At 41.2% G+C, this 22,904-nt stretch overlaps 1 protein-coding gene across 1 annotated transcript; it reads left to right on the top strand.

Annotated features, from left to right (window-relative positions):
* The first annotated feature begins 1,751 nt into the window (after positions 1–1,751).
* On the top strand, positions 1,752–2,228 carry LOC127329358 (secreted RxLR effector protein 161-like). Its single transcript, XM_051355885.1, has one exon. It carries the CDS (start codon positions 1,752–1,754, stop codon positions 2,226–2,228), a length of 477 nt encoding a protein of 158 aa, XP_051211845.1.
* Positions 2,229–22,904: the final 20,676 nt, after the last annotated feature.

Raw genomic sequence — 22,904 nt, forward strand, 5'->3', positions numbered from 1 at the left:
TTGTTGAGGGTACTCCTCGGCAATGCCCTCCGTTTGGGGCTTAGGGTAGATAGAATCCTGTAGGCTGACACGAGACATCGGTTATCAAACAAGCAGGAAAAGCTATTTACCCAGGTTCGAGGCCCTCGATGAGCTAAAACCCTTACGTCCTGCCTGTCTGATCTTGATTATGAAAATATCGGGTTACAATGGGGTGCTGAAGGTTTCGACTATGATCTCGTCGAGAGGCTAAGTTCTGCAGGGACCTAGCTCTAGACTTATGGTGGCTATGATTGCTAAGATTGCATGTGTCCTCGGCAGCCCCTCTCTTGGCCCTTATATAGGGAGCCAGGTCTCGAGAGATCTGTCCTGGTACGACTAGGTTACAAAGAGTCCTAGTTCTAAACCTTCCTTGTATTCTTCGTCTCCTCATCTTGTTCTTCAAGGAATTTTCTTCCGTGTCGACGTAGTAGCCCACCTTACCATCGAGTGCCATCATGGGCCCTTGGTTGGGCCGCAAGAGGCAGTGCAACATTAGTTACCCGAAGGGTAATGCCCACATCAATGGTGTAGGCATTGGAAGAGGCGTTCAGCTTGAAAAATTCCAGAGCAAGCGTCACGATCACGATGAGCGCCATGCAACATCATCGATTGACGTGCACACTGATCACCATGTAGCTACCGGCCCATCTATGTTGATGGAGCCTGCTTCGGCCTCTAGCTTCGACGTGGAGTCTGCTTCATCATATGGGCCAGATTCACCGGCCAACGACACGCCAGCCCGTGGGTTAGCATCACCATAGGACCATGCCTCGCCAGCTGAGCACGACCACGCCTCGCCAGCTGAGTGCGACCACACCTCGCCAGCTGAGCGCGATGTAGCTTCTTCTCCACCGCATGCTTCAGCTCCTCGCATTAGGACTCGATTACAGCAAGGGGTACGACAACCTCGGAAGCGCACTAATGGAACATTGGCCTGGTTGTCTACGTGCATGGTGCATGCACGTTTTGTCGCCGCCGAGCCACGTGATCTTCATCACACCATGACCGATCCGCTTTGGAGAGAAGCGATGCATCAGGAGTTCGATGCACTGCAGAAAAGTGGTACCTGGCAGCTGGTTCCGAGAAAATCTAGCGTCAATGTGATAGACTCCAGTTCAAGGTAAAACACCATGCCGATGTTTCTGTCGAAAGGTACAAGGCACGGTTGGTGGAAAAAGGGTTCAAGTAGAGATATGGGATAGATTATGATGATACATTTAGTCCCGTGGTCAAACCCACAACTATTCGGTTATTGTTGTCTCTTGAAGTGTACCAGAAATGGCACCTTCACCAGTTGGATATTCAGAATGCTTTTCTCCATGGTATTTTGGATGAGGAAGTGTATATGCGCCAACCACCTGGATTTGAGGATTCAACCTATCCCCATCATCTCTGCCATCTTGAGAAGGCTATATATGGACTTAAGCAAGTACCAAGAGCATGGCATGTAAGGTTGAGTTCAGTTCTTGGTAAACTTGGCTTCAAAGCTTCAGCTGTTGATACATCATTAGTCATACTTCAACATCCAGAAGTCACAGTTTACCTTCTCATTTATGTGGATGACATTATTAGAGTTTGTGGTCAAAGATCTTGGGCCACTCCACTATTTCTTTAGTATTGAGTTTCTTTGACAGTCATCTGGTGGTCTAATTATCAGTCAAAGGAAATATGTGCTTGAGCTCCTTCGGCGGGCAGGTATGCTCAAGTGTCAACCATCAAACACTCCTACGATGGTCACTGATCCATTAAGTACTTCTGATGGTACTCCTCTCTCATGTGAAGATGCTACACACTACAGAAGTGCAGTTGGAAGTTTGCCGTATCTTACAGTCACTCGCCCTGATTTATCCTATGCTGTCAATAGGGTCTGTCAATTTCTTCATGAGCCGCGAGATACACATTGGGCTGCGGTGAAACGCATCCTTCGTTATGTCAAGATGACAAGTGATCATGGTCTTAGTCTTCGTCCCTCTTCTGCTAGTTTGTTGTCTGCCATTTCTGATGCTGATTGGGCGGGGGACTCTGATAATCGGCGATCAACCGGGGGTTATGCTATATTCTTTGGGGGAAATTTGATTGACTGGAGTGCATGGAAGCAGGCTATAGTTTCTCGTTCTAGTACTAAGTCAGAGTACAAGGCATTTTCTAATGCCACAGCTGAATTGATTTGGATTCAGTCAGTCCTTCTGGAGCTTGGGATAAAATAGGATTGCCCTCCTGTATTATGGTCTGATAATCTTGGAGACACATATTTGTCCTCCAATCCTGTCTTCCATGCTCAGACTAAACATATTGAGGTGGACTTCCATTTTTTTCGAGAAAGAGTAGCTCAGAAACTACTTCATATTCAGTTCATCTCTTTGGAGGATCAAGTTGCAGATATCTTCACTAAGCCACTTCCATTGCCAGCATTCCAAGCATGTCGGCACAATCTCAACATGTCTTCAGTAGGCTGAGATTGTAGGAGGGTATTAAACATAACAATTGTATTGTTGTAACAATTCTAGATATACTAGAATCATAACCATAGTATGTTACCTGTTAGCTAGTTGTTAGCTGTAACAATACGTGTCCCATCTGTAACCTGACGATTGATATATATGCGAGACCAGTCGGCCGTGTTTAGCTGTGCGACTCACCAAATCACTTTCCATATTGTTTGTTAAAAGCATCCTAATGAGTGCATTTTTAGCATGCTTTTGCATTACTATTTTATCAAGTTATCATCAAGTAGTGGTAGGATTTTTGTATTTCACCGCGCTACCGCGCCCTTTTATGCTTGTCAACAGAGGATCTTAAAATAATAAGTTAATAATGAAATATCAATGAAAACTGTCATTTTCTGGCATTTTGACATGATAGAAATCATTTTTGCACTTAATAATGCGCCTGGGCGAAAGGACAGCGCGAGGATAGCTTCCAGGGGCTTTAACGGGCATCGGTATGGGCAGGACCCGCCCGTACCACCCTCCAGGAGCACCGCCTCGTCAAATACTTTCACCTCCCGCAGACGGATCAGAGATCAGACACACATAGCTTTGCGAAATCGAGAAACACCGCCCAGATCAAATCTCAAGTGGGAACTTTGGAGAAGGCAAGATCCGGGCTTCTACGTGGATCCTCGGAGGACAATGTATCATCCCCTTCATCATCATCAACCGTTGCACCTTCATCACCATCATCCTCCAACCATAGTTGTAATCTTGATTGCTATTGTGGATTTGTATTTAAATTTGTTCCATTCCTTTAATTCATTTCACAAGATTATGATGATGTTCTTGATTGTCTCCATGTGTGAGTGGTCTTATTAGTTCTTGGGAGATGGAGAAACCCTAGCATGAATATGAGATGAATCTAAGATGATCTATAGTTTCAAGTATTAATGTGTGTTAGTTTTCTCTCTCGTTATTACATGTTGTGCACCATGTAATATTGCCTATTGGTCTTGAGAGGGAACTACTCTTTGAAGTTTGGTAAAGCGAATGGCGAGAATTGACATTACCGTATCGTTTCTTTGACACATGAACAAGGGGATAAAAGGAATTCACTAAGCTCATATCGATGACCATGGGGTACACCCCTTAATAACACTAGTCAAATATTTGGCTGCAGAAGGCTAGATGATGTGGTTATTTAGAGATGCGATGACCGATGGTTTTTTGGGCGCATCTTATTACGAAGCTCTCCCACGCACAACATGCTTGAAAGCATATTTTATCTTGATTAACATGAGTCCTAGTGCTAGAGGTGGATCCAATAATCCCTGAGAACAATTTGTCTTATAAAGTTCCAACCCTTTTTATATAACGTTTTTACTGATTTATTTACTTTCCCTGCAACCGTTTACATCACCCCCATTTTATCATTATGAGATTAGAAAACAATTATTAAGTAATTTTAATAGAAATTAGCAAGGGATATTAAGATCACTACTAGTAGCTCCTCGTGGTTTGATACTCTTATTTTGAAACTAGCTACAACTGATCTGTGTTCTTGCAGTCATCACATCCCAAGGAGGAATGTCGTCCACTGAGTAAAAAAGCAAAGGAAATCAGTGCACACCAGACTGCCCTTTCCATAGGGAGTGATGGAACACACATGCATGCCCCCGAGGACCTCTAGGGTGTGAACACTCCATGCCATCAACGAGATATCGAAAGGGCTCAAAGGCATGTCCCTTGGACCCAAGCCAGAAATCTCCATCAAAGAGGTGCTTATGATCTTCACCAACAACTCATTACGAGACGCTAGGAGGGATCACAAGCTCTTCGCTCTCAAAGCCACCGTGATGAGTGGTAACACACTCATTTTAATCTCCATCTAAAACTTTTTTATTTAAATAATGATAATACCTCTCTGGACCCGCTGCTAATCACTAATTAATTCATAGATATGCAAATCCTAGTCTTTGTTTATTTCTACATAGAAATGGGATTTTTGGGAAGGAAATCAAAGGCAATCAAAGAAGAATTTCGAGCTAGGAACTTCACCAAGTCAACCCCAATCCATGAAGACGCATCACAGAGAAGATTTGACAACTAGCGGTATGGTCACCCATGCCCGTACCGGGTGACCATACCACCTTTCGGTGGATTTGCCTCGTCAAACCCAATATATATCGTGAAGACGCCTAGGTCATAAGAGACAAAGAGATCCACCGAAACCCCATTCTGGCACCATGAGTCATATCTCCATCAACACCGAAGCTTGATCACTGCCACGATCATCTCCATCGTCATTCCATTCCTCTCTACTTTGGAATCTATTCAACATATTCAAGATCTTTAAGGCAATGTTTATGACTGTTGATCTAATCATGTGTGAGTAGTCCTCGCGGTTCGAGGGCTGATGCCTAGCCTCATAACAACAAGTTCATCTATATATGCTTGAAGCTTGCCGTCCATTTGGTGATAATGGACATGTGAAGATGTGCTTAATAAAGCTATCTCATAGTGGTGTATGGGGGAGCAAATTATATATCTTCACGAAGCAATAATAATCAAGTGAGGTGTGCCGGCTTGAATGAAGCATGAGGCATCATCATCAACATCAAGCGGGATACGCAAGGAAAAGGTATGGTCTTGATAGGTTTTTCCTTTCACCAGTCTCAAGGTGGTTGTTGAGAGACCGGGTTATAGGATAGATGGCCGCACTATCAAGAGGGGCTTTCGGTTGGGTAACTTGATCACACAGTCTTAGGAAGCTCAACCCTTTGCATTCTTTGCATTCATAAATCTTGTTGCTTCTTTGTGTTTCTATGTGTGAGGTTCTTGAGCTTGTTTCTAGCTTTACAACAAGCCCAAATTCATTGAAAACGAAATTCGTATGCATCTTCTATTGCGTTTTCATGTTTGAAGGTTTTACGGTTTGATGTTTCATAGATAGGCCAAACCTTTTATATTATTTTTCTTACTCAATAGTTGGACTATGATTTTTCTATGCATAATTTTGTAGAGCTCGTTATCGTGATTCCAACGAGCCCAAGATCATCATAATCGAAGTCCGGATGAAAATGTTATCACATTTTCGGCGTGTGGCTCGGCATGCTGAGTGCTGATGCCGGGCAGCCCGGTATCTGGCCCGGCATGCTGGGTAGGATACAGAAAATTCCAGTACCTACCGGGTTCAGTGTAGGGTTGGCTCGTTTTTGGCCCAAACGGTCATATTATTTAGGGGCTGTAAAAGGGGCTTCTTCCCCATTGTTCTTAGGGTTCTTAAGCACGTTTTTACCACCATTGTTGAACCTCTTGAGCTTGCTTCCTCTCGCTTCCCTCCTATGATTCTTCATATTCTTGGGGGATTTGAAAGAGGAGATTTAGATCTACAACCTCCTCCAATCCTTTCCTCCTCTAAGTGAGGGGAACTCTTGGGATCTAGATCTTGGAGTCATTTGTTGATTTCCTCCCTTGTTCTTCCTCTCAAATTCCATCCTAGCATTTGTTGCTTTGGTGGGATTTGAGTGTGAAGGATTTGAACATCTTTTGTGTTCTTGCTTAGCATCATTTCATAGTGTTGAGATCTCCACCATGATTTGTTCAAGTGATCGAGAGACCGTGAGCTTGTTACTCTTGGAGGGTGACCTCCTAGTTGGCTTGGTTGGTGTCCCGGTGACCTCTTCGTGGAATATTGTGAAGAGGCCCGGGCTTCTTCTTTGTGGAGCTTGTGAAGTGGTTTTGGAGTTTGCCATCTGATACGTCTCCAACGTATCTATAATTTCTGATGTTCCATGCTTGTTTTATGACAATACCTACATGTTTTGTTCACACTTTATATCGTTTTTATGCGTTTTCTGGAACTAACCTATTGACGAGATGCCGAAAGGCCAGTTGCTGTTTTCTGCTGTTTTTGGTTTCAGAAATCCTAGTAAGGAAATATTTTCGGAATCGGACGAAATCAACACCGAATATCTTATAATTCCCGGAAGCTTCCAGAGCACCGGAGAAAGGCCAGAGGGGAGCCAGGGGGGCCCCACCCCACAGGGCGGCGCGGCCCAGGGGGGGCGCCCCCCTAGTGTTTGGGTCCCCTGTGGCCCCTCCGACTCCGCCTCTTCGCCTCTTTAGTCGTCCCTGACCTAAAACCTCGACCCCGTTCGACGAAACCAGAGAAAACCTTCCAAAGCCGCCGCCATCGCGAAACTCCAATTCGGGGGACAGAAGTCTCTGTTCCGGCGCCCTGCCGGGACGGGGAATTGCCCCCGGAGTCATCTTCACCGCCGTCTCCACCGCCATCTTCACCGCCATCGCTGTCTCCATGATGAGGAGGGAGTAATTCACCCCCGGGGCTCATCTCTCTCTTTATGTGATCTAGTTGAATATTATCTATGTGCTACTCTAGTGATGTTATTAAAGTAGTTTATTCCTCCTACACGGTGTAATGGTGACAGTGTGTGCATCGTGTAGTACTTGGCGTAGTCTATGATCATAATCTCTTGTAGGTTATGGAGTTAATTATTACTATGATAGTATTGATGTGATCTATGCCTCCTTCATAGTGTGATGGTGACAGTGTGCATGCTATGTTAGTTCTCGGTGTAATTGTGTTGATCTATCTTGCACTCTAAGGTTATTTAAACATGAATATCGAATATTGTGGAGCTTGTTAACTCCGGCATTGAGGGTTCGTGTAATCCTACACAGTTTGTGGTGTTCATCATCCAACAAGAGGGTGTAGAGTGGTTCTATTATGTGATCATTGTTGAGAGTGTCCACTAGTGAAAGCAGGATCCCTGGGCCTTGCTTCCAAGCATCGAATCTCCGTTTGTTTACTGTTTTGTTGCATGTTTACTCGCTGCCATATTTTATTCAGATTGCTATTACCACTCATATTCATTCATACCACTTGTATTTCACTATCTCTTCGCCGAACTAGTGCACCTATACATCTGACAAGTGTATTTGGTGTGTTTGGGACACAAGAGACTTCTTGCTTTGTGATTGCAGGGTTGCTTGAGAGGGATATCTTTGACCTCTTCCTCCCTGAGTTCGATAAACCTTGGGTGATCCACTTAAGGGAAACTTGCTGCTGTTCTACAAACCTCTGCTCTTGGAGGCCCAACACTGTCTACAAGAATAGAAGCACCCGTAGACATCAAGCTATTTTACGGCGCCGTTCTTGCAGTGGGAGGTAAGGTAAAAGGTATTCACATCCTCCGACTACTAAGCTATTTCCTAGTCTTGTTACCGGTGTGTGAGTGCTCGAAGCTATTTCCTTTAGATCCTGCAATTGCATCTTTTTGTTTCTTGTTTACACTAGTTAGGCATAATGGACAACAATGAGCTTCTTATTCTATTTCCTAAGTTAAGACATGAATTGTGTGATGCGAAAATTAAAGAATCTATGGAGCCTCAATTGCATGCTAGTAGCAATGTTATTAGTATGAACGCAATCACTGCTAATGCTATGGATAAGTCTAAGCTTGGGGAAGCTAGTTTTTGTGATCTTTTTAGTTTCCCATCTTTAGGTGAGAAAATTTGTTCTGATAATGCTTTATCTCCCATATGCGATAACTCTAATGATGCTTGTTCACCAACTGCAAGTACTGCTTTCAAGATACCCATGAAAATTATTGAACGTGTTATTGATAAACGCTATGAAGGGGATGGAACTGTCCATCCTGGAGATCATTTACTGTTTTTGCATGGATTATGCGGGTTATTCAAGTGTGCAGGTATCTCTATGGATGAAGTGAGGAAGAAGCTATTCTCTTTTTCGCTGTCTGGTAAAGCGGCGCATTGGTATAAATTGTTGAAGAATAGTCATTCTCTTGGTTGGGAGGAAATTGTACCTCTCTTTTATTCTAAATTTTATCCTCCTCATGAAGTGCATATTGATAGGAATTATATTTATAACTTTTATCCTCGTGATGGAGAGAGTATTTCTCAAGCATGGGGGAGATTGAAGTCACTAATACTCAAATGTCCCATTCATGAGCTCCCCCGTAATGTTATTGTTAACAATTTTTATGCGAGGCTTTCAGGACAACACAAGGACTATCTGGATGCACATTAGGAGGGATCTTTCACAAGCAAGGAGGTTGAAGCTAGGTGGGATCTTCTTGATCGGATTGAGGAGAATGCTTGAAGGATGGGAGAACAACAAAGGTGAAGAGTCGGTACAAATTATGATTATGAATGCATTGAAGCTTTTATGGAATGCGATAAATTTCGACATATGAGTGCTACTTATGGTCTTGACTCTCAAGTTGCTGCAAATCTTTATAAAGCCTTTGCTTCTCATTTTGAATTGCCTAAAAAGAATTTTGATAAGTATCATGAACCTTTTAAAGAGGCTTGCATGAAGGATGAAATTGTTGTTAATGATTGCAATAAGCATGCTCAAACTCCTAAGAATGCTATTTCCTATAAGCATGTTAATTTTTGTGGAATGCATAGACCTTGTGGAATTAATCAAATCAAAGATGAATATTGTATCCATCATATTAATGAAAAAACTAGAAAGTGGGCTAGGGCTCTAGATGATCTTGGTAAAAAGTTTGTGCCCTCTATCCTTTTATTTGTGAAGTTTGCCATGAAGTGGGTCATTTTAATTTTCAATGCTCCACCAATGATAATTTGAACCCAATGAGTGCTGCAAATTTGTATTGTGATGATGAAATTACTCCTAATCAGCATGATGAACTCACTTTATTTTTGTGGTGTGAAGAGCTATCAAGGAAAATTTCTTTGTTAGATATTAATGATCTCGATATTGATGATGTCCTGCATGGGTGTTTTTCTGATTGCATTGATAATAGCCATACAAATACTTACATACAAAATATTTTAGAAGATGCCACCTTGCCAAAATATGATAGGACCGCTGTGTGTTTTGAACTAATTAATGAAAAGGAGGAACCCTCCCAAGTTTCTTCTATTGTTTCTGAAAGTAAATCAGGTTATGCGGACAAGCCACCCTTCAAACCTCTTCCTCCTAAAGAAGGGAACGAGGAGAAGGAGGAGAAGAAGAGGAAGAAGGGAACGAAGAAGAAGAAGAAGAACAAGAAGGAGAATAAAGAGAAAGAGGTAACGGCATATCCCCGCGTGAATGAGATAACGCTAGGTAACCGTAAGTATGTTGCTCCTAATGATTATTATGATAATGAATCTGAATACAATGATCTTCCTATGCCCTTTACATACATTAGTGATCATGATTTGAATGAGCACACTACTTTTGATATTGCAAATCTACTGGAAACTAATTCTGAAAATGATGATGATAATAATTGCCATAGTATCAGTGCTATCCATGCTTCCTCCCATAATGATATAGAAAGCTCTAAGCTTGGGGAAGAGGTGTTTGAAAATCCTTTTGCTACTGATCATTATGTGTTTGATACATCTCCTTCTAATAACAATGATGGTATGGTTACAGATAAACCGACTGTGAAAGATAACTATTCTATTTCTTATGATGACACTGTGCCTCCGACCTTTGATGATTATTATAAAGAATGCTATGATATAGGTTATAACTATCCTTATGAAACTTGTCATAGTTATGATTGGATTGCCAAAAACAATTCCCTTAATATGCAACTTGTTTACCATGTTCAAATTCTTGATAATAATCCTGCTCCAATTACTATTAATGAGAAGAATTCTTCTTATGCCAAAATTAATGATACTTCTATGCATATGAACCATGATAAGAATGTTTTAAGTGATGGGTATATTGTGGAATTCATTAATGATGCTACTGAAAGTTATTATGAGAGAGGGAAACATGGGTATATGCATCTTAATAATATTAAGTTTCCCCTCTTTATGTTGAGAATCTTGAAGTTACTCGTGTTTTATCCTCTTATGCTTGTCACTTTGTTCTTCATGAATTCATTTGTGTACAAGATTCCTTTTCATAGGAAGCATGTTAGGCTTAAATTTGTTTTGAATTTGCCTCTTGATGATCTCTTTTGCTTCAAATACTATTTCTTGCGATTGCATCATTAAAACTGTTGAGCCCATCTTAATGGCTATAAAGAAAGAACTTCTTGGGAGATAACCCATGAGTTTATTTTGCTACAGTACTTTTATTTTGTATTTGAGTCTTGGAAGTTGTCACTACTGTAGCAACCTCTCCTTATCTTATTTTATTGCATTGTTGTGCCAAGTAAAGTCTTTGATAGAAAGGTTGATACTAGATTTGGATTACTGCACAGAAACCGATTTCTTGCTGTCACGAATCTGGGCCTAATTCTCTGTAGGTAACTCAGAAAATTATGCCAATTTACGTGAGTGATCCTCAGATATGTACGCAACTTTCATTCAATTTGAGCATTTTCATCTGAGCAAGTCTGGTGCCATTTTAAAATTCGTCTTTACGGACTGTTCTGTTTTGACAGATTCTGCCTTTTATTTCGCATTGCCTCTTTTGTTATGTGGGATGGATTCCTTTGTTCCATTGACTTCCAGTAGCTTTCGGCAATGTCCAGAAGTGTTAAGAATGATTGTGTCACCTCTGAACATGTGAATTTTTGATTATGCACTAACCCTCTAATGAGTTTGTTTTGAGTTTGGTGTGGAGGAAGTTTTCAAGGGTCAAGAGAGGAGGATGATACAATATGATCAAGAAGAGTGAAAAGTCTAAGCTTGGGGATGCCCCCGTGGTTCATCCCTGCATATTTCAAGAAGACTCAAGCATCTAAGCTTGGGGATGCCCAAGGCATCCCCTTCTTCATCGACAACTTATCAGGTTTCTTCTCTTGAAACTATATTTTTATTCAATCACATCTTATGTACTTTACTTGGAGCGTCTGTGTTCTTTTATTTTTGTTTTGTGTTTGAATAAGATCTGATCCATCATGCTTGTGTGGGAGAGAGACACGCTTCGCTGTTTCGTATGAACAAATATGTTCTTAGCTTTATCTTTAATGTTCATTGCGAAAGTTGAACTATTTCATTCATTGTTATATGGTTGGAAACGGAAAATGCCACATGTGGTAAACGGTTTAATGTCTTGAATAATGTGATACTTGGCAATTGTTGTGCTCATATAGATCATATTTAAGCTCTTGCATCATGTACCTTGTACTCATTAATGAATAACTACATAGAGCTTGTTAAAATTTGGTTTGCATGATTGATCTCTAGAGTCTAGATATTTTCTGGTTGAGGTGTTTGAACAACAAGGAGACAATGTAAAGTCTTATAATAGCTACAATATGTTCATATGTGAGCTTTGCTGCACCTTTTATACTTGAGTTTGCTTCAAACAACCTTGCTAGCCTAGCCTTGTATTGAGAGGAATTCTTCTCGTGCATCCAAATCCTTGAGCCAACTACTATGCCATTTGTGTCCACCATACCTACCTACCACATGGTATTTCTCCGCCATTCCAAAGTACATTACTTGAGTGCTACCTTTAAAATTTCTATTCTTTACCTTTGCAACATATCGCTCATGGGACAAAATAGCCTTAAAAACTATCGTGGTGAAGAATATGTTTTCTTAGTAAGTTGCTTGTTGAGCGGTAACCATGTTTTCTGGGGATGCCATCAACTCTTTTACCTTTGTTGAATATCATGTGAGTTGCTATGCATGTTCGTCTTGTCTGAAGTAAGGGCGGTTTTCACAATCAAATGGTTTGAGTATGCATACTGTTAGAGAAGAACATTGGGCCACTAACTAAAGCCATGATTCATGGTGGAAGTTTCAGTTTGAACAATCAATCGTCAATCTCTTATGAGAAAATTAATTGTTGTTAAATGCTTATGCATTAAAGAGGAGTCCATTATCTGTTGTCAATGTTGTCCCGGTATGGATGTCTAAGTTGAGAATAATCAAAAGCGAGAAATCCAATGCGAGCTTTCTCCTTAGACCTTTGTACAGGCGGCATAGAGGTACCCCTTTGTGACACTTGGTTGAAACATATGCTATGCAATGATAATCCGTGTTAACCCAAGCTAATTAGGACAAGGGGAGAGCACTATTAGTATACTATGCATGAGGCTTGCAACTTATAAGATGTCTTATACATAACTCATATGCTTTATTACTACCGTTGACAAAATTGTTTCTTGTTTTCAAAATGAAAAGCTCTAGCACAAATATAGTAATCAATGCTTCCCTCTGCGAAGGGCCTATCTTTTACTTTATTGTTGAGTCAGTTTGCCTATTCTTTCTATCCCAGAAGCAAACACTTGTGTCAACTGTGTGCATTGATTCTTACATGTTTACTGATTGCACTTGTTATATTACTTTGTGTTGACAATTATCCATGAGATATACATGTTGAAGTTGAAAGCTACTGCTGAAACTTTATCTTCCTTTATGTTGCTTCAATACCTTTACTTCGAATTTATTGCTTTATGAGTAACTCTTATGCAAGTCTTATTGATGCTTGTCTTGAAAGTATTATTCAAGAAAAGTCTTTGCTATATGATTCAATTGTTTACTCATTGCATTAACATTGCGTTGAATCGCTGCATTCATCTCATATGCTTTACAATAGTATGATCAAGATTATGTTGGTAGCATGTCACTTCAGAAATTATCTTTTATCGTTTACCTACTCGAGGACGAGTAGGAACTAAGCTTGGGGATGCTGATACGTCTCCAACGTATCTATAATTTCTGATGTTCCATGCTTTTTTTATGACAATACCTACATGTTTTGTTCACACTTTATATTGTTTTTATGCGTTTTCTGGAACTAACCTATTGACGAGATGCCGAAAGACCAGTTGCTATTTTCTGCTGTTTTTGGTTTCAGAAATCCTAGTAAGGAAATATTTTCGGAATCGGACGAAATCAACACCGAAGATCTTATAATTCCCGGAAGCTTCCAGAGCACCGGAGAAAGGCCAGAGGGGAGCCAGGGGGGCCCCACCCCACAGGGCGGCGCGGCCCAGGGGGGTGCCCCCCCTAGTGTGTGGGTCCCCTGTGGCCCCTCCGACTCCGCCTCTTCGCCTATTTAGTCGTCCCTGACCTAAAACCTCGACCCCGTTCGACGAAACCAGAGAAAACCTTCCAGAGCCGCCGCCATCGTGAAACTCCAATTCGGGGGACAGAAGTCTCTGTTCCGGCGCCCTGCCAGGACGGGGAATTGCCCCCGGAGTCATCTTCACCGCCGTCTCCACCACCATCTTCACCGCCATCGTTGTCTCCATGATGAGGAGGGAGTAATTCACCCCCGGGGCTGAGGGCTCTGCTGTAGCTATGTGGTTCATCTCTCTCTTTATGTGATCTAGTTGAATATTATCTATGTGCTACTCTAGTGATGTTATTAAAGTAGTTTATTCTCCTGCACGGTGTAATGGTGACAGTGTGTGCATCGTGTAGTACTTGGCGTAGTCTATGATCATAATCTCTTGTAGGTTATGGAGTTAATTATTACTATGATAGTATTGATGTGATCTATGCCTCCTTCATAGTGTGATGGTGACAGTGTGCATGCTATGTTAGTTCTCGGTGTAATTGTGTTGATCTATCTTGCACTCTAAGGTTATTTAAACATGAATATCGAATATTGTGGAGCTTGTTAACTCTGACATTGAGGGTTCGTGTAATCCTACACAGTTAGTGGTGTTCATCATCCAACAAGAGGGCGTAGAGTGGTTCTATTATGTGATCATTGTTGAGAGTGTCCACTAGTGAAAGCAGGATCCCTGGGCCTTGCTTCCAAGCATCGAATCTCCATTTGTTTACTGTTTTGTTGCATGTTTACTCGCTGCCATATTTTATTCAGATTGCTATTACCACTCATATTCATTCATACCACTTGTATTTCACTATCTCTTCGCCGAACTAGTGCACCTATACATCTGACAAGTGTATTTGGTGTGTTGGGGACACAAGAGACTTCTTGCTTTGTGATTGTAGGGTTGCTTGAGAGGGATATCTTTGACCTCTTCCTCCCTGAGTTCGATAAACCTTGGGTGATCCACTTAAGGGAAACTTGCTGCTGTTCTACAAACCTCTGCTCTTGGAGGCCCAACACTGTCTACAAGAATAGAAGCACCCGTAGACATCACCATCCCCAAAGTGGAGGAAAAGCTAGCCATAAGGAAAGGGCCATTATCCTTCGTGGAATTGGCTCGGAGAAGAAGGTGAGCCTTCGTGGCGTTGGGAAATCCTTCGTGGGATCCCCACCTCTCCAAACATGACGTACCTTCTTGCAAAGGAAGGGAACACGGGAATACATCTTCGTCTCCGCGTGCTTCGGTTATTTCTATACCCGAGTTTACTTTCCTCTGTGATACCATCAAGCTTGAAGTACTTATTATATCTTACTATCACTTGTTGTTCATATATATATTGTGCGTATCTTGCTTAGCTCTAGTTGTTGTTATTGCACTTAGTTGAGCCTAGCATATTTTGGGTTTGTGCTTGTAAAATAAACATTAGTTTAATTCCGCATTCTTACAAGCCAATTCCATAAGAGTTTTTAAACGCCTATTTACCCTCCTCTAGGCGACATCTTGTCCTTTCAATTGGTATCAGAGCAAAGGTCTCTCCTTGTTTAAGGCTTCAGCGCCTTAAGAGTAAAGATGTCGATTAGTAATATAGTGCACAATGACACAATTATCTTTGATGGCACAAATTATTTTTTGTGGAGAAATCGCTTGCTTTGTAATCTTCGGACCTTGTGTCCAAATATAGAGCGATTTCTAGATGTAGGTTTTTCTCCTTCGATGGATCCTCACAATCTATCTTTAGAGGATGAGAAAATTTTACATCTTGAAGCTCAAGTATCTAACAAGATTTTATCCTCCTTGAGATCATATTTTTGTAGGTTCTTGATATTTATAAAGCAAAAAATCATCTCATGAGATGTGGATCAAGCTTAAGGAAATATTTGGTGGATCCATTTCTCATATGGTCGGTAGTGTCTCCGAGGAGCTCTCTCCCCCTTCACATCATGACGAACTCCAAGTTGCTTCTACCTCCGGCCGTGATGAGTTATCATCTTCATCCACTTCACCAACGTGTGGCAGGACACAAGGTAATGATATGGTGAGTGGTGAGGAAAATTGCACTGTTGATAGTATGCTTAGTAGTGATGATTCTCCATCTTTATCCCTTTGCAATGTGTCCTCTTTGTACTTAAACACATCTAACACTGAAAATAATATAGATACTTGTATATCATGTATAAACTCCTTACATGAATCTCGTGATGATATGCTTGCTATGTCTTCTTGCCATGAACGAAATGCTTATATTTCATCTAGTTATTTGGCTAACAACGTAAAGGAAATTGAACAATCTATGATGCATGATACTCTCATGAATGGAGATTCCAAAACATCTTCATTGTCATCCTCCGATATGCACATGTGCCTTATGGAAAAGGGACCAAAGGTAACTCCTACCTTGAATCCCAACACATCTCCTAATGATGAGAGTAATGATGATGAACAAGATGAAGATGCTATACTAAAGGCCTTTACAATGTTAGATGCACCCTTCGTGGTGATGCCCTTGTCAAATTCGATTTCTTGATGGACTCCCTAAATGAAAGGGTTGAGTCCATTGAGGAGTTGGAATCTCATATTGAAAATGAGAAACGGAGATTCAATCTCCTTAGACAAGAGCTAAAAAATTAAAGGTGCATAACTAATGGCCTTAAGCAAGAAATGGAATCCCATAAATGTTATGTGCTTGAAAAATAAAAATCTATTATTGATTCTTGTGCTACTAACTCTACTTCTTGTGAAGCATCTATCTTAAAGGAGAATGTTGAGCTAAGGGCTCATCTTGATTTGCTAACTAGCAATTATAGGGAATTGGAAGAAAGTCGTAAAAAGCTCTCAGGCTCTCATGATGATCTCCTAATCTCCTATGATAGGCTAAAGTTAGCTCATGAGGCTAGTATCACTAAGGTAACATCTTGTGAGCCTCATGTGGAAATTAGCACAACCTCTACTCAAAATGCTATATTGCCTTGTGCTAGCTAGTCCTAGTAATCCATCTAGACAAACTCTTGATACACCTTGTGTTGGATTACTTGCCTTGCCTTGTTTCTCTAACAATAAAGCTTCTACTTCCTCTAGTCCTTGTATTTCTACTAACCATGTAGAGGAAATCAAAGAGCTCGAGGCCCAAGTCCTTTCTTTGAAGAAAGACTTAGCAAAGAGTCATGAAGGGAAACCCGCACTTGACAAGATGTTGAGTGTTCAACAATCCCCCAATGACAAGAGTGGACTTGAATTCAACTCCAATAAGAGCAAGTCCAAGAGCGAGTGCAACAAAAAGAAGGGCCAAGACAAAGCCAAGGATCTGGCCAAAATTGTTTGCTTCAAGTGCAAGGTTGAAGGGCATCATGTTAGAGCATGCCCATTGAAGAAGAAGAAGCACTTGAGTAAAAAAGCAACAAGGAAAGCGACCTCATGGTAAAGGTCAGTCACAAGCTCAACTTCAAGTTTAAGATAGGACACATCCCAAGAAGAATCAAGATAAAGTTCCCCAAGAAAAGAAATCAATAAAGAAGAGAAAGGGGAACACTTGCTACATATATCGTGAGAAGGGGCATCTTGCTTCTTCTTGTTTAAACAGTACCTTATCTAACCCTATCATTGTTGATGATGATTATTCTCTTGGGAAGGATAAGGATGACATTGTGTTTGCCAAGTTTGTTAGAACTCAAAGTGGTGTCAAGAAAAGAACCATTTGAGTTGCCAAACCTATTGTGACTAACCTCTTCGGATTCAACTTGGTTGGGGACCAACAAGCTCAAACTTGATCAATAGGTATATGTAGAGGGAATTGGAGACTTGGATACTTCAGGAAGAATTAAGGGATATTCATATATTATATTTCTATCAAGCCAAGTCATAAGGATTATCATATATATCTTATATCCAATGTTCCTCTTTGCGGTAACTTGTACTTAAATTCTTTACATTGTTAGTTACTTTCCCCTTTACATGTTTTGGTTTTGTACCAAGTATGTTTTTGTATATGTTGTGCCTTACTCGCTTACCTTGTTTATTCAAGTATGATTGTTTGACACATCATTTACGTTTGTATTTTGCTTTGAGTCTCTAATGCATCTTGATGATATATTATTTGGATCTTTTCGAGTGATTAATGGAACATCCCATTTTGGGGGAGTGATATGTGATACGTCTCAAACATATCTATAATTTCTTATGTTCCATGCTAGTTATATGACAATACTCACATGTTTTATATACACTTTACATCATTTTTATGCATTTTCCGGCACTAACCTATTAACAAGATGCCGAAGCGCCAGTTCCTGTTTTCTGCTGTTTTTGGTTTCAGAAATCCTACACAGGAAATATTCTCGGAATTGGACGAAACAAAAGTCCACGGTCTTATTTTGCACGGAGCCTTCCAGAAGTCCGAAGAGGAGACGAAGAAGGGCGACGAGGCGGCCACACCCTAGGGGGGTGCGGCCCCACCCTTGGGCGCGCCGCCTTATGGGGTGGGCCCCTCGGGCGCCTCCCAACTCTGCCCCTTCGCCTATAAATTCCCTCCAACGCGAAAACCCTATTACCGAGAGCCACGATACGAGAAAAGTTACTGTGACGCCGCCGCCAATCCCATCTCGGGGGATTCAGGAGATCGCCTCCGACACCCTGCCGGAGAGGGGAATCATCACCGGAGGGCTCTACATCACCATGCCCGCCTCCGGACTGATGCGTGAGTAGTTCATCCTTGGACTATGGGTCCATAGCAGTAGCTAGATGGTTGTCTTCTCCTCTTGTGCTATCATGGTTAGATCTTGTGAGCTGCCTATCATGATCAAGATCGTCTATTTGTAATGCTACATATTGCGTTTGTTGGGATCCGATGAATATGGAATACTATGTCAAGTTGATTATTGATCTATCATATATGTGTTGTTTATGTTCTTGCATGCTCTCCGTTGCTAGTAGAGGCTCTGGCCAAGTTGATACTTGTGACTCCAAGAGGGAGTATTTATGCTCGATAGTGGGTTCATGCCTCCATTGAATGCAGGACGATGTGAGAAAGTTCTAAGGTTGTGGATGTGCTGTTGCCACTAGGGATAAAACAGCAATGCTTTGTCTAAGGATATTTGTGTTGATTACATTACGCGCAGTACTTAATGCAATTGTCTGTTGTTTGCAACTTAATACTGGAAGGGGTGCGGATGCTAACCCGAAGGTGGACTTTTTAGGCATAGATGCATGCTGGATAGCGGTCTATGCTATTTGTCGTAATGCCCTAATTAAATCTCATAGTAGTCATCATGATATATGTATGTGCATCTCTATTTGTCAATTGCCCAACTGTAATTTGTTCACCCAACATGCTATTTATCTTATTGGAGAGACACCACTAGTGAACTGTGGACCCCGGTCCATTCTTTTACATCTGAAATACAATCTACTGCAATCTCTGTTCTCTGTTGTTTTCTACAAGCAAACATCATTCTCCACACCATACGTTTAATCCTTTGTTTTCAGCAAGCCGGTGAGATTGACAACCTCACTGTTAAGTTGGGGCAAAGTATTGTGATTGTGTTGTGCAGGTTCCACGTTGGCGCCGGAATCCCTGGTGTTGTGCCACACTACACTCCTCCACCAACAACCTTCACGTGGCCTTCATCTCCTACTGGTTCGATAACCTTGGTTTCTTACTGAGGGAAAACTTGCTGCTATACGCATCACACCTTCCTCTTGGGGTTCCCAACAGACATGTGCTTCACGCGCCATCAAGCAATTTTTCTGGCACCGTTGCCGGGGAGATCAAGACACGCTGCAAGGGGAGTCTCTCACATCCAATCTCTTTACTTTGTTTATTGTATTGCTTTACTTTATTTTATTTTCTATTTTGTTTGCTTTCTTTATATCAAAAACACAAAAAAAATTAGTTACTTGTTTTTACTTTACTTAATTTAGTTTGCTTTACTTATTTTTATTACTATTAAAATGAATACTCCCGAGAACACTAAGTTGTGTGATTTCACTAGTTAGGCTTAATGGAAAACGACAAAAAAATTAGAGATCTTTATGAACTTTATATTGAATTAGGACATGATGTGTTTGAAGAGAGAATTAAAAAACCCATGGAACTTTGTTTGCAAAATAGTTGTAGCAATGTTTTTAGCATGAATTCTTTGAACACTATTATTTTTAATGCTATGGAAAAGTCTAAGCTTGGGGAAGCTGGTTGTGATATTTTTAGTCCCCCAAGCATGGAGGAGAAAATTTACTTTGATGATACTTTACCTCCTATATATGATGATTATGGTGATGAGAATAATAATGATAGCTATCTTATTGAATTTGCTCCCACTACAATTAATAGTATTGACTATGCTTATGTGGAGAGTAATAATTTTATGCATGTAGCTCATGATAAGAATATTTCATGTGATAGTTATATCGTTGAGTTTGTTTATGATGCTACTGAATATCTTTATGAGAGAGGACAATATGGTTGTAGGGATTTTCATGTTACTAAAACACGTCTCTTTTTGCTTAAAATCTTGAAGTTGCGCTTGTCTTGTTTTCCTATGCTTATTGCATTATGCTTACATGATTTGTTTATTTACAAGATTCCTTTTCATAGGAAGTGGGTTAGACTTAAAAGTGTTTCTTATTTGCTTTTGATGCTCTGTTTTGCTTCAACTCTTATTTCTTGCGAGAGCATCATTAAAATTACTAAGCCCATCTTAATGGCTATAAAGAAAGCACTTCTTGGGAGATAAGCCATGTTTTTATTTTACTACTGTTTTGTTGTGTCTTGGAAGTTGTTACTACTGTAGCAACCTCTCCTTATCATATTGTTGTGCCAAGTAAAGTCTTTGATAGTAACCTCTCCAGAAGTGTTAAGAATGATTGTGTCCCCTCTGAACATGTGAATTTTTCATTATGCACTAACCCTCTAATGAGTTTGCTTTGAGTTTGGTGTGGAGGAAGTTTTCAAGGGTCAAGAGAGGAGGATGATATACTATGATCAAGAAGAGTGAAAAGTCTAAGCTTGGGGATGCCCCCGTGGTTCATCCCTGCATATTTCAAGAAGACCCAAGCATCTAAGCTTGGGGATGCCCAAGGCATCCCCTTCTTCATCGACAACTTATCAGGTCACCTCTAGTGAAACTATATTTTTATTCTGTCACATCTTATGTGCTTTACTTGGAGCGTCTATTTGTTTTTATTTTTGTTTATGTTTGAATAAAATCGGATCCTAGCATTCCTTATATTGGAGAAAGACACGCTCCGCTTTTTCATATGAACACTGATGTTCTTAGCTCTATCTTTAATGTTCATGGCGGAGTTGAAAACCGCTTCGTTGATTGATTTTTGCTTGGAAACAGAAAATGCTTCATGTGGTAAATGGGATATGGTCTTGAATAATTTGACACTTGGCAATTGTTTTGAGCTCTCATAGATCATGTTTAAACTTTTGCATCATGTAGTTTAAACCTATTAGTGGAGAACTACTGTAGAGCTTGTTTAAATTTGGATTGCATGATTGATCTCTCTATGGTCTAGATATTTTCTGGTAAAAGTGTTTGAGCAACAAGGAGACAGTGTAGAGTCTTATAATGCTTGCAATATGTTCTTATGTAAGTTTTGCTGTACCGGTTCATACTTGTGTTTGCTTCAAACAACCTTGCTAGCCAAAGCCTTGTACTGAGAGGAAATGCTTCTCGTGCATCCAAAAACCTTGAGCCAAAACTCATGCCATTTGTGTCCACCATAACTACCTACTATGTGCTATTTCTCTGCCATTCCAAAGTAAATTGCTTGTGTGCTACCTTTAAAATTTCATTCCTTGTCTTTGCAATACATAGCTCATGGGAAAATAGCTTAAAAACTATTGTGGTATTGAATATGTCGCTTATGTATCTTATTTCTTATAAGTTGCTTGTTGAGCGGTAACCATGTTTCTGGGGACGCCATCAACTTTTTACACCTTTGTTGAATATCATGTGAGTTGCTATGCATGTTCGTCTTGTCTGAACACTACTAGGAAAAGGGCTAGCCGTAAGATGGGTGTTAGTGGCGCACCAGGAGGGCAGTGCGCCACTACTACTTAGCAGTGGCGCACCGGAAAGTGGTGGGCCACTATAAAATTTTTAGTAGTGGCGCACCTCTCCTGTGGTGCGCCACCACTAAGTTTGACCATGGGTTTGACCCAGCCTTATACATAGCAATGGCGCACTATGCAGAGGTGCGCCACATCTATTTCTTGTAGCAGTGGCGCACCTCTACATGGTGCGCCATTGCTATGTAAAGGGGATGATGGAAATGTTTGGGCATCACTTAGTACTGGCGCACCATGCTTGGTGCGCCACTGCTAAGTGGTGCCAAAAAATTTCCACTCCCCCCCCCCCCCCCCCCGTGGATCGCCTTTTCGGGTTTGGAAAAAATAAAAGAAATAGATAGAAATTTCAAAAAATAAAATCCTTTGAACTGCCCATGTATTATGTGATCTAGCTTTAAGGAAATTTTGAAAAAATGAATTTCGATATATTATGCAAAATGGCGTCATCTTTCGGTAAAACGGGATTTCTGGTTGCATACGACCTCCGATGAAAAACTTTTTTATATCAAAATCTATCTACACGAAATTTCCTATCCGAATTCAACCGCCTATGGCCGTTTCGAGAAAAAATGGATTCGTCAAATTCAAAACAGAAACAGGACTTTTTTCAGGTTTTAGATTTTGGGCAAAAAATAGGAAAAAATTACCGGTGGCGCACCCATGCCTTGGTGCGCCACTGCTAAGCTTCCCGCCGACGAATTTCAAAATGGGATTCAAAATGGGTGGAGCCAGCCACTTACCCCCTCCTCCCTCCTCCTCCACACATTCTCCTGCTCTCATTCTCCTCTCCTCCTCCTGCTCTCCTCATCTCCGCTCCTCCTCTCTTTCACCCTTTCTTCTACTTCTCCTTACACTCCGGCGACCTCCTCCACTATGTCGACTATGGTGACCTCCGGTGACCTTACTCTCCGACGACCCTACGACGACCCTCCGACGACCCTCCGGCGACCCTCCGACGACCCTCTGGCCTCCATTACCTCTGGCCTTCGTCCTCTTGTTCATCCTCTCCTACCTCCTCCATATCCTCACCTCTCTTCACCTCTCCTACCTCTCTCATCCATCCTCACCGGCGGCAAGGCTAAGAAAAATGAGAATGAACATTGAACAAATAATTCTAGCAACAAGAACGAGAAAAAATAACGAGCCAAAAAAATTCGAAACAAAATGTGCCAGATCCAGATCCAGATCCAGATCCAGATCTAGAAATTTCAAATTTTAGTAGTGGCGCACCTTGTTTCTGTCCAGTGGCGCACCTCAGACATTTAGGAGTGGCGCACCATCAAGCTAGTAGTGGCGCACTACCTGGTGCGCCACTGCTAAGCCAAATAGCAATGGCGCACCACTAGTGCGCCACTGCTAATTGTTAGCAGTGGCGTGATAGCAGTGGCGCACCACTAG

The sequence above is a fragment of the Lolium perenne genome, chromosome 2, assembly GCF_019359855.2.
Source record: "Lolium perenne isolate Kyuss_39 chromosome 2, Kyuss_2.0, whole genome shotgun sequence".
Lineage (NCBI taxonomy): Eukaryota > Viridiplantae > Streptophyta > Magnoliopsida > Poales > Poaceae > Lolium > Lolium perenne.